Below are 13,021 nucleotides of genomic sequence, written 5' to 3' on the forward strand. Positions count from 1 at the left end.
TACAGCGTTTTGAGTGCTTGCAAATACCATCCTGTGAATCCTAGGTGTTCCAATGTACAGAATAGGTAATCCCACCACACCTGGTCAAACGCCTTTTCCGCATCTAAGGCGACGACCAGGGCGGGGTGTGCTCTCTCTGAGCAGGCTGCCATGGCCAATAGCAGTCTCCGCACGTTTTGTGTTGCTTGTCTATGTCTCACAAACCCTACCTGCTCTTGACCTATAAGGTTGGGTAGTATATCCGCCAATGTACCAGCCAATATTTTAGCAAGCAGCTTGATGTCTACGTTTAGCAACGATATTGATTCTACTCGGTCCAATGGCTTCCCAGGTATGGGAATCAAGGTGATCAAAGCCGCGTTAGCATATTTGGGGAATTGGCCCAGGGTAATCACGGCCTTGTAATAGTCTAGCGTGGCCAAAAGCGCGTCCGGTGGTAGCAATTTGTAGTTCTCCCCGGTAAACTCATCTGGGCCAGGAGCCAATCTAAATTTCTGGGATTTAATGGCCCGTTGCAGCTCTAACGCTGTCAGGGGGGCATTTAAACTTTCCACCTCTACTTCTGTTAACTTGACTATACCTGATCTCTCTAAATATATTCCTGCATTTGCTGTTTGGTTGTTTGTGGTTGGGTTGAGTACAGTTCAGAGAAATATTCAGTAAACATCTGTCCTATACGTTCTCTGGAGTTAACAGGTTTCCCTTGCTTGTCCCTCAATACAGGTATCGCCCGAGACCCTCCCCAGTTTCTAATAACTTTTGCCAAAAAGGTACCTGTCTTATTCCTGTATCTCTGCAACCTATATTTATAGTAAAGGGAGGAATGAGTCTCTTGCTCATGCAATAGGGTGTTTAATGTTGTCTGTACCACTTTTAGTTCATCCAGAGTTATCTGGTTGGGTCTATGTGGGTCTATGTATGTATCTCCTCTTTGCTTTTTGAAGCTGCCTTTCCAACTGTAAAATACTAACCATTTTACGCTTTTGATGTTGTCTGTACCACTTTTAGTTCATCCAGAGTTATCTGGTTGGGTCTATGTATGTATCTCTTCTTTGCTTTTTGAAGCTGCCTTTCCAACTGTAAAATACTAGCCATTTTACGCTTTTTCTATATGCTGCAATATGAAATAATATCTCCCCTTATCACCGCCTTAGAGGCGGCCCAGAATAAACTAGGTTGGTCTCGGGTGTGTTCACTACTATTCTCCATATAATCTTTCCACTTACTACGTATGTACTCTTGAAAATTTGGGTCTTTGTATAGGTACGCTGGAAATCTCCAGCCCCCTCCTCCCTGCTTATCTGCCGGCATCTCCAGATCTAACCAAATTATGGCATGGTCTGAGATCTCTTCAGGTCCCACCTCTGCTGCCCTAACCATTGCAAATAAGGACCTCTCTACCAGTGTATAGTCTAACCTTGCGAGCGTTCCGTGGGCTCTGGATCTGTGGGTATAATCATGCTCGCTTGGATGCAACACTATCCACGTGTCCACTAGGCCTAGCAATCTCTGAAACATAGCAAACTCTTTGCACCTCTGCCCAGCGTAGTATGGAGAGGTCGAACTTATTGTATCTTGGTGCGGGTCTGAAACCATGTTAAAATCCCCTACTACTATTAATTCCGCAGTCTTGTGTTGCAGGCAAATGTTGGCCAACCCACTAAGAAAACCAGGGATATGTTCATTTGGGCCATACAAATTTGCTAATGTAAATTCAAATCCTTGTAGCCATACCTTTACAATTATATATCTTCCCTGCTTTCCTTGTGCAATCACTTTAAGTTTGAATGGGAGTCCCTTCCTAACCAAGATTGCTAAGCCACCCCTACGCCCCTGTGCTGCTATGGAATGGCATTCTCCTACCCAACTCCTACATAATTTAGCATGTTCGGTATCATTCAGTTTTTTTTCCTGCAAACAGACAATACCTACTTTATGTTGCTTATTTCTTATTTAATTGGTATGATTGGCCTCTATTTGCAGAATCCTTCTTAGTGATAAACTGCCACACACATACACTAGAGGCAATTGAGGGGGGGGGGGGGGGGAGAGTGAGTAGAACAGTGTTACCCAAAATTTCATATCTATACTGTACAAAAGAGAGAGAGAGAGAACATAAAAGGGCTATACTATGAAAACTGTCTTGAAAAGAGCCAGGTTTTCAAAGTAACCTTAAACTTTTTGTCGGATTCCAATCTAAGATCCACAGATAACATTTCACAAAGTGAGCATAACACAGTAAAAGGCTGTAGAGCATGAGGTATGAAGACAGTCCAGCAGGAGAAGGTATTTTTTTGAAAATGGGCCAAAAAGATAAAACGTTTTTCTGTTTTGAAAATGGCTATATTCCACACTTGAATTTTGGACGATTTTAGAAAAGTGTCCAAAGTTGGACTTAGACATCATATTGAAAATGCCCCTGTATGTAACTTTGTAAGTCTAAGTGCTTTCAAAATACGCGTTTTTGTGTAACCCTTCATTGCTTCTAGAATGCTTTTATACTGATCAAATATGTAGAAATAAGGACCAGAACAAAGGGTTGACTTGCTGGTTCTGCGCATATCCAGCACATAGCCAAGACCTGTCGCTTCTTTCTCTATAACATCAGCAAAATTCGCCCTTTCCTCTCTGAGCACACCACCTGAACTCTCATCCACTCTCTCATTACCTCTCGCCTTGACTACTGCAACCTACTCCTCACTGGCCTCCCCCTTAGCCATCTATCCCCCCTTCAATCCGTTCAGAACGCTGCTGCACGTCTCATCTTCCGACTGGACTGATATGCCCATATCACCCCTCTCCTCAAGTCACTTCACTGGCTTTCGATCAGGTACCGCATACAATTCAAGCTTCTCCTACTTACCTACAAATGCACTCAATCTGCAGCCCCTCACTACCTCTCTACTCTCATCTCCCCTTACGTTCCTACCCGAAACCTCCGCTCACAGGTCAAATCCCTCCTCTCAGTACCCTTCTCCATCACCGCCAACTCCAGGCTCCGCCCTTTCTGCCTCGCCTCACCCTATGCGTGGAATAAACTCCCTGAGCCCATACGCCAAGCCCCCTCCCTGCCCATCTTCAAATCCTTACTCAAAGCCCACCTCTTCAATGTCGCCTTTGGCACATAACCATTATACATCTACTCAGGAAATCTAGACTGCCCCAACTTGACATTTTGTCCTTTAGATTGTAAGCTCCTTTGAGCAGGGAGTATCCTTCTTGGTTAAATTGTACAGCGCTGCGTAACCCTAGTAGCGCTTTAGAAATGTTTAGTAGTAGTAGTAGTACTGCTGTTGAAAGTACTTTTTAGGCCTTGTGAATAAGGAAGTCTTCAAACCCCTTGATTCTATAAACTTACGCAACTGATAGTATTATATAAATTAATTGTTAGCTGCTACTTGGCGTTGACCAATAATTGGTGGTATTTGGCACTAATTTGCAGTTATGCAGTCAGCAACCCTACAAATTGAGCACACAAAAACCATAGTTTGCCACAGCAAAGGAGGGCATCTATCTGGGAGGGGCATGGGCAGGTCAGGGTGCATCTGGCGCTAATGTGCACAGGTTATAGAATATTATCATTTATATGCCTAACTGCTGGCACATAATTGCCGATATAGAATTTGCAATTTGCGCATATCATCCTGGTGCCTAACTGTAGGCGACCTCTACAGAATATACTGCCAAAATACAGTATTCCTTACATAATCATCAGTAAAGTACTGTACTTAGTTTGTGTTACAGGAACTGTATATTGGTATCAAATGTCAGAATGCCTTATATTTATACTTTATATGTTTTGTTTTACTGTTTTAGGCAGATGATAGAACCAGCCTAATGATTGTGATACTGTATGATTACCAAGATAGAAAATTCCAACCTCGAATTCTTTCTAACAAAGAAGAGCTCATACCAGAAGTTCAAGAAATAGAACATTACCTGTTCAGGTATAGTTTACTTTGCTCATAATTTTCTTGATACAGTGCCTGAGACGCTTGTGTATGTGTTTATGGAAGTGATTTTTACAAAGGATTTTTTTCCATCAGCATTGTGTCAGGCACATAGGTGATGTCATATGACAGTGCCGGAATGGAATTGCTTTCCCAGAATTCAGAACACGGTGTAAGTTCTGCGTATCTTGTTTCTAACAGTAGCCAATCTAGGTCACAAGTACCTGGCAGAATCCCAAAAAGTAGAAAGATTCTATGCTGCTGTTCCCAGGGATAAGTAGTGGCTTTCCCCGTGTCGTTTTAAACTAAGATACACTAACTGCTATTACTATATACTCTGGCAACAAGTTCCAGAGTTTAACTATTCATTGAGGGGGGAAAATATTTTCTCCTATTTGCTTTAAAAATATTATTATGTAGCTTATTGGAAATTTCCCTAGTCTTTGTACTTTTTGAAGCAGTAAACAATCAATTCACGTTTACACATTCTACACTCAGAATTTTGTTACACTGCTCCGTTTTCCATTTAGCCAAATGGACAGGAAATTAACTTCTCCCATTTGTTTTGGTTCTTGACTTTGTTTTACATTGTGTTAGCCTTTATTCAAAACTAGGACAACACGTTGCCAAAGTCACAATTTTATCTGTGCCCAAAAAGTGGCAGGAAAATTCAGAACTTTGACATGCATGCCATTAGGGCAGTTCTATAACAGGGCACCCAAAATTAGAGGAACCTATTCTAATTTCCTATTAGCACAATTAGTATATATGTCTGTAGCGTTTAGATATGAACACTTCCTAGCAATAGAGCTGTGTAAGTGTTATTGGCTAAGAATTGCAGTGAGAAGACTTCCAGAGAGGTAGAGATCTTCACTTGTTGTTCCAGCTTAGTTCTGAAGCTAAAGCGCGGAACTGTATAGCATAATTCCCAAGGGTCTGCATCCTCTACTTCAGTCTAAGAAACTCGGAAGCTGCCAGTGTGACCTTTCCCAGGCTCTGCAAAGACCCTTCTGAATTGTACTAAAAAAACTGTGGAGGTCGTTGAGCACTGGGTCATTCTGTTCCCAGAGTGGAGAAGCCCAAGCAAGGGCTTAGCCAGACAGTAGGGAGATGATGTAGGCCACCCTATCTGAGGAGAAGTCTCTAGCTTGGAATTCAAAAATTATCAAACGATGAACCCTAGCATCAGCTAACTATTTTTGATAATTTTTCCTAATATGCATCACTTTGTATTTGTCCACATTAAATTTCAACTGCCATCTGGATGCCCAGTTTTCCAATTTCCTAAGTTTTTCCTACAATTTTTCAGTCTGCATATGTTTTAACAACTTAGAATAGTTTTGTGTCAACTGCAAATGTAATCACCCCACTTGTTCTGATTTCCAAATCATTTTTAAATAGGTTAAATAGCACCAGTCTCAGTACAGATCCCTGTGGCACTCTACTATTCACTCTCCTCCATTGAGAAAAATGGCCATTTAACCCTACCCTCTATTTTCTGTCCAATAACCAATTCCTAATCCACAAAGAACATTGCCTCCTATCCCATAACTTTTTAATTTTCTCAGGAGTCTGTGGTGAGGAACTTTTGTCAAAAGCTTTCTGAAAATCTAGATACACTACATCAACTTGCTCACCTTTATCAATATGTTTATTCACGCCTTCAAAGATATGAAACAAATTGAGGCAAGACTTCCCTTGGCTGAATCCATGCTGACTCTGTCCAATTAAACCATGTTTGTCTGCGTTTGAAATTTTATTCTTTATAATACTTTCCACTATTTTACCCGGTACTGATGTCAGGCTTACCAGTCTGTAATTTCCTGGATCACCCCTGGTTTGAGCCAGAGAACATAACTCCTGCCTAAATGAAACATTAGTTCTTTTTTTTTTTTGTCTATGCTCTTCACCTCCTGTCACTACAAAATATTCATCTGCTTCTATCTGTGGGAGACAGAATTCAGTTTTTTTCTTGTTGGCTTGTCAAAGCTCTACCTCTGACACCTGGCTTCTCTCCATTATCAAGGAGAGATCGTCTCAGGTTCATCAGCCATGCTCTGGACCAACCTCTTCTAAACAACAAACCTGCTTTTGACCACCTAAGTTCTATTGCAGGAGGAAATTCACTTACTTCTCCAAACCAAAACTATAGAACATGATACTTTCTAATTCTAGAAAAGACAGGAGGCTTGTTTTTCTTACTATCAAGGCACAAAAAGGTGCCCGAACTGACCAGATGACCACTGGAGAGATTCAGGGATGACCTCCCCTTACTCCCCCAGTGGTCACTAACCCCCTCCCACCCTCAAAACAAATCTTTCAAAACATTTTGTGCCAGACTCTATGCCAGCCTCAAATGTCATATTCAGATCCATCACAGCAGTATGTAGGTCCCTGGAGCAGTTTTAGTAGGTGCAGTGGACCCAGGCCTACCCCCCTCCCCACCTGTTACACTTGTGGTGGTAAATGTGAGCCCTCCAAAACCCACCAGAAACCCACTGTACCCACATCTAGGTGCCCCCTTCATCCGTAAGGGCTATGGTAGTGGTGTACAGTTGTGGGTAGTGGCATAGGCACCCCGTATAAGAGGCTTGGGGAGGCTAAGCCTCCCCAGGCCAACCGTGACCGTCTCCGCCTGCCACCTCCTCGAATTCGGCCCCGGGGCAGCCAGGAACAAAATTGCATCTTCCGCCGGCGCTCACCCCTTGCTAAGCTTGCTAAGCTTCTTTAATTACCAGCTGTCTGCTCGCTATCTCCTTAAGGCAACTCCTTCCCCAGCGGTTCCAGTTCTGTCGGAACCTCTCCCTGTGACACATTTCCTGCACCGTCCGTTCCGGCGGCAGAGCCTGGGGCTGTGACTCTGAGCCCGAGTGTTGCAGCACGCGGCTCTTTTTAGTCACCAACCGAGCCAGGGAGGGAGGTAGCGGATCAAGCAAGCAGGTATGTGTTGGGGGAGGGGGGAGCGAGAGGAGTATTTGGGACTCCTTGCTTTGCTGAACAAGAGAAGGTGGTTGTAAACGAGAGTCCTAGGAGGAGATTTAGCAATGCATTAACGTATGGTACTGCCTGGTCACCCGGTTATGAAAACATATAGATGTTTCTTTTAGCAATTCTTAAGACTTTTTTTGTGAAATAGGAAATGAACAGAACTTGGAAAGTGACTGGTGAGGGAGGAAAGACGGAGGAGGTGATGACACAGTGGATGATGAAGGGAGGAGAGATAGATGGGGCGACATGTTGGTTCTCCGAGGACAAGCAGGCTGCTTGTTCTCACGACTGGGTGACGTCCGCAGCAGCCCCCACCAACCAGAAGAAGCTTCGCGGGCGGTCCGCACGCAGGGCACGCCCACCGCGCATGCGCGGCCGTCTTCCCGCCCGTGCGTGACCGTTCCCGCCAGTCTTTTCTTTTCCGCGCCTGGAGAGAATCGTGTTTACCGCTCTCTCTTAGTCAGCCCCGGAAAACCGTCACGTTGTTCGCGAACCTTTGATATTTTTCAGTTCCTTCGTTGCGTGTTCCCCAAAAGCTTTTTTCTTTTGTTAAAAAAAAACAAAAAAAACGAACGCGCTGTTTTTTTTCCCTCGTTTCTAGCGGGGGCGTCGTGTTGCGGCCTTGTGGCCGCGCGGTCGAGTTGTTTTTCGAGGTGTGATTTTACCGCCACCATCGACTACTTTGATTTCACCGAACGCGATTTTTCCGTCGATCTCCTCGAAGGTCCCGAGTGGATTTAAGAAGTGTGGTCGGTGCGGCCGGCCTATCTCGCAGACCGACACCCACGCTTGGTGCCTCCAGTGCCTCGGGCCGGAGCACGATACCAAGTCGTGTACTTTGTGTCTTGGTCTCCGGAAACGGACTCAAGTTGCGAGGCAAGTTCTTCGGGACCGTCCTTTTGGAACTTGCGCCGGCCCCTCGACGTCGACCTCGACGGCATCGGTATCGACGGCCGGTTCTTCGGTACCGGTATCGATGTCCGCGAAATCGGCACCGATGGCATCGACCCCAGGAGTACAGGTCCCGTCGGCCCGCCGGTCCTCCGGTGACGGTAGGGGTGAGAGGACGCGTGGGCAATCGGCCCCGGTCACTCCCTCTGCTCATGGCCCTCGGGACCGAACCCTGTCTGACCCGGCCCCTCGAGACCGAGGGGGATCAACCTCCTCCTCTTCCATTCCACCTGGCGCCGATGACGGGCATCGCAAAAAATCAAAGAAGCACCGTCATCGGTCGCCATCGATGCATCCGGCCCCCGGCGCCGGAGAGGAGTCGACGCCAAGTAAGCGTCAGCGTCGAGAGGAAAGGTCCCCCTCGGTAGTGGAGGTACCGACGCGTCAGGGTCCCAGCACTTCGGTGCAGTCTCCTGGACCCGAGCAGCTTCCGGCACCGACGCCTCTACCGGCCCCCCCCCCCCCCCCCCCCCCCGTCTTTCCCGGCAGCGGGCCTGGACGAGTGCCTCCGAGCCATCCTTCCGGGGTTCCTGGAAGGGCTGATGTGCCAGGCTGTGCCGGCGCCGGGGGTGCTTGCGCCCTCGGCGCCGTTGACTGTGGCGCCGGCAAGCTCTAGCCCGGTGCCGAGGCCTTCGACACCGACGCCGCTTGCGGCGCCGGTCTCGACCGCCACGCAGGTGGAGTCGACGTCGATGGAGGGAGCTTCGTCCCCGCCGGCGCGGGAGTCCACCGCTCGACGACACCGAGGCCTCGGTGCCTCGACGTCGAGCCGGGCCCGGTTGAGGACTCAGCTGCATGAGCTTATGTCCGATACAGAGGAAGAGGCCTCGTGGGGGGAGTAGGAGGACCCCAGATATTTCTCCTCAGAGGAGTCTGTGGGCCTTCCCTCCGACCCCACGCCTTCACCAGAGAGGAAGCTCTCGCCTCCTGAGAGCCTCTCCTTTGCCTACTTCGTCAGGGATATGTCTATTTGCATTCCCTTTCCCGTGGTCTCTGTGGATGAGCCGAGGGCTGAGATGCTCGAGGTCCTCGACTATCCATCACCACCTAGAGTCCTCCACGGTGCCGCTGCACAATGTCCTCAAAGAGACACTGCTTCGGAACTGGATGCGACCATTATCTAATCCCACCATCCCCAAGAAAGCAGAGTCCCAGTACAGAATCCACTCGGACCCAGAGTTAATGCGGCTCCAATTGCCTCATGACTCGGCGGTCGTGGATTCTGCTCTCAAGAGGGCACAGAGTTCGAGGGATACCGCCTCGGCGCCCCCGGGGCGGGAGTCTCGCACTCTGGACTCGTTTGGGAGGAAAGCCTACCAATCTTCCATGCTCGTGACCCGCATCCAGTCTTACCAGCTCTACACGAGCATCCACATGCGGAACAATGTGAAGCAACTGGCGGACCTGGTTGACAAGCTCCCGCCGGAGCAGTCCAGGCCTTTTCAGGAGGTGGTCAGGCAGCTGAAGGCATGCAGAAAGTTCCTGTCCAGGGGTATATATGATACCTGTGACGTGGCATCTCGTGCTGCGGCCCAAGGTATAGTGATGCGCAGGCTCTCATGGCTGCGTGCCTCTGACCTGGACAACCGCACTCAGCAGAGACTGGCCGACGTCCCTTGCCGGGGGGATAACATTTTTGGCGAGAAGGTCGAGCAGCTAGTGGACCAACTGCATCAGCGGGAGACCGCCCTCGACAAGCTCTCCCACCGGGCGCCTTCAGCATCCACCTCAGCAGGTGGACGTTTTTCCCGGGCCTGGCAGGCTGCGCCCTATGCTTTTACCAAGCGTAGGTACACCCAGCCGGCCCGAAGGCCTCGTCAGGCACAGGGACAGCCCCAGCGCGCTCGTTCTCGTCAACAGCGTGCGCCTAAGCAGCCTCCTGCGCCTCCACAGCAAAAGCCGGGGACGGGCTTTTGACTGGATCCATGGGAACAGAGCCGCCCTCAAAGTGTCCGTACCGGACGATCTGCCGGTCGGAGGGAGGTTAAAATTTTTTCACCAAAGGTGGCCTCTCATAACCTCCGACCAGTGGGTTCTCCAAATAGTGCAGTGCAGATACGCCCTGAATTTGGCCTCCCTGCCACCAAATTGTCCTCCGGGAGCTCAATCCTTCAGCTCCCATCACAAGCAGGTACTTGCAGAGGAACTCTCCGCCCTTCTCAGCGCCAATGCGGTCGAGCCCGTACCACCTGGGCAGGAAGGGCAGGGATTCTATTCCAGGTACTTCCTTGTGGAAAAGAAAACAGGGGGGATGCATCCCATCCTAGACCTGAGAGGCCTGAACAAATTCCTGGTCAAAGAAAAGTTCAGGATGCTTTCCTTGGGCACCCTTCTGCCAATGATTCAGAAAAACGATTGGCTATGTTCCCTGGATTTAAAGGACGCATACACTCACATCCCGATACTGCCAGCTCACAGACAGTATCTCAGATTCCGCCTGGGTGCACGGCACTTTCAGTATTGTGTGCTGCCCTTTGGGCTCGCCTCTGCCCCACGGGTGTTTACAAAGTGCCTCGTGGTGGTAGCGGCGTATCTACGCAAGCTGGGAGTGCACGTGTTCCCACATCTCGACGATTGGCTGGTCAAGAACACCTCGGAGGCAGGAGCCCTCCGGTCCATGCACTGCACTATTCAACTCCTGGAGCTGCTGGGGTTTGTGATAAATTACCCAAAGTCCCATCTCCAGCCAACCCAGTCTCTGGAATTCATAGGAGCTCTGCTGAATACCCAGACGGCTCAGGCCTTCCTTCCCGAAGCGAGGGCCAACAACCTCCTGTCCCTGGCTTCGCAGACCAGAGCGTCTCAGAAGGTCACAGTTCGGCAGATGTTGAGACTTCTGGGTCATATGGCCTCCACAGTCCATGTGACTGTCATGGCTCATCTTCACATGAGATCTGCTCAATGGACCCTAGCTTCCCAGTGGTTCCAAGCCACCGGGAATCTAGAAGATGTCATCCGCCTCTCCACCAGTTGCCGCACTTCACTGCTCTGGTGGACCATTCGGACCAATTTGACCCTGGGACGTCCATTCCAAATTCCACAGCCCACGAAAGTGCTGACGACGGATGCATCTCGCCTGGGGTGGGGAGCTCATGTCGATGGGCTTCACACCCAGGGTCTGTGGTCCCTCCAGGAAAAGGATCTGCAGATCAACCTCCTGGAGCTCCGAGCGATCTGGAACGCACTGAAGGCTTTCAGAGAACGGCTGTCCTGCCAAATTAGCCAAATTCGGACAGACAATCAGGTTGCAATGTATTACACCAACAAGCAGGGGGGCACCGGATCTCACCCCTTGTGTCAGGAAGCCGTCGGGATGTGGCGTTTGGCTTGCCAGTTCGGCATGCTCCTCCAAGCCACATACCTGGCAGGTGTAAACAACAGTCTGGCCGACAGACTGAGCAGAGTCATGCAACCGCACGAGTGGTCGCTTCATTCCAGAGTGGTACGCAAGATCTTCCGAGAGTGGGGCACCCCCTCGGTGGACCTTTTCGCCTCTCAGACCAACCACAAGCTGCCTCTGTTCTGTTCCAGACTTCAGGCACACGGCAGGCTAGCGTCGGATGCCTTTCTCCTTCATTGGGGGACCGGCCTCCTGTATGCTTATCCTCCCATACCTTTGGTGGGGAAGACCTTACTGAAGCTCAAGCAAGACCGCGGCACCATGATTCTGATCGCGCCCTTTTGGCCCCGTCAGATCTGGTTCCCTCTTCTTCTGGAGTTGTCCTCAGAAGAACCGTGGAGATTGGAGTGTTTTCCGACTCTCATTTCGCAGAACGACGGAGCGTTGCTGCACCCCAACCTTCAGTCTCTGGCTCTCATGGCCTGGATGTTGAGGGCGTAGATTTCGCTGCGTTGGGTCTGTCGGAGGGTGTCTCCCGTGTCTTGCTTGCCTCTAGGAAGGATTCCACTAAAAAGAGTTACTTTTTCAAGTGGAGGAGGTTTGTTGTTTGGTGTGAGAGCAAGGCCCTAGAACCTCGTTCTTGCCCTGCACAGAACCTGCTTGAATACCTTCTGCACTTATCAGAGTCCGGCCTCAAGACCAACTCAGTAAGGAATCACCTTAGTGCGATTAGTGCTTACCATTATCGTGTGGAAGGTAAAGCCATCTCTGGAGAGCCTTTAGTCGTTCGATTCATGAGGCTTGCTTCTGTCAAAGCCCCCTCTCAAGCCTCCTGCAGTGTCATGGGATCTCAACGTCGTCCTTACCCAGCTGATGAAACCTCCTTTTGAGCCACTGAATACCTGCCATCTGAAGTACTTGACCTGGAAGGTCATTTTCTTGGTGGCAGTTACTTCAGCTCGTAGGGTCAGTGAGCTTCAAGCCCTGGTAGCTCATGCTCCATATACCAAATTTCATCACAACAGAGTAGTGCTCCGCACCCACCCAAAGTTCCTGCCGAAGGTGGTGTCGGAGTTCCATCTTAACCAGTCAATTGTCTTGCCAACATTCTTCCCCAGGCCGCATACCCGCCCTGCTGAACGTCAGTTGCACACATTGGACTGCAAGAGAGCATTGGCCTTCTACTTGGAGCGGATGCAGCCCCACAGACAGTCCGCCCAATTGTTTGTTTCTTTCGACCCTAACAGGCTAGGGGTCGCTGTCGGGAAACGCACCATATCCAATTAGCTAGCAGATTGCATTTCCTTCACTTATGCCCAGGCTGGGCTGGCTCTTGAGGGTCATATCACGGCTCATAGTGTTAGAGCCATGGCAGCGTCAGTGGCCCACTTGAAGTCAGCCACTATTGAAGAGATTTGCAAGGCTGCGACGTGGTCATCTGTCCACACATTCACATCACATTACTGCCTCCAGCAGGATACCCGACGCGACAGTCGGTTCGGGCAGTCGGTGCTGCAGAATCTGTTTGGGGTGTAAATCCAACTCCACCCTCCAGGACCCGCATTTATTCTGGTCAGGCTGCACTCTCAGTTAGTTGTTCTTCGTAGGTCAATTTTCTGTTGTATCCTCGCCGTTGCGAGGTTCAATTGACCTGGGTTCTTGTTTTGAGTGAGCCTGAGAGCTAGGGATATCCCAGTCGTGAGAACAAGCAGCCTGCTTGTCCTCGGAGAAAGTGAATGATACATACCTGTAGCAGGTGTTCTCCGAGGACAGCAGGCTGATTGTTCTCACC

The 13,021-nt window shown here is 49.4% G+C and overlaps 1 protein-coding gene across 1 annotated transcript in view; it reads left to right on the forward strand.

Moving 5' to 3' along the window:
- NSUN7 (NOP2/Sun RNA methyltransferase family member 7) overlaps positions 1 to 13,021 on the forward strand; it is a 201,825-nt gene that overhangs the window by 72,409 nt on the left and 116,395 nt on the right. The window contains exon 4 of the mRNA XM_030191328.1: positions 3,817 to 3,952. Within this exon, the coding sequence (XP_030047188.1) occupies positions 3,817 to 3,952 (136 nt within the window). The remainder of the gene's footprint in view (positions 1 to 3,816; positions 3,953 to 13,021) is intronic.

The sequence above is a fragment of the Microcaecilia unicolor genome, chromosome 2 (assembly GCF_901765095.1).
Source record: "Microcaecilia unicolor chromosome 2, aMicUni1.1, whole genome shotgun sequence".
NCBI lineage: Eukaryota > Metazoa > Chordata > Amphibia > Gymnophiona > Siphonopidae > Microcaecilia > Microcaecilia unicolor.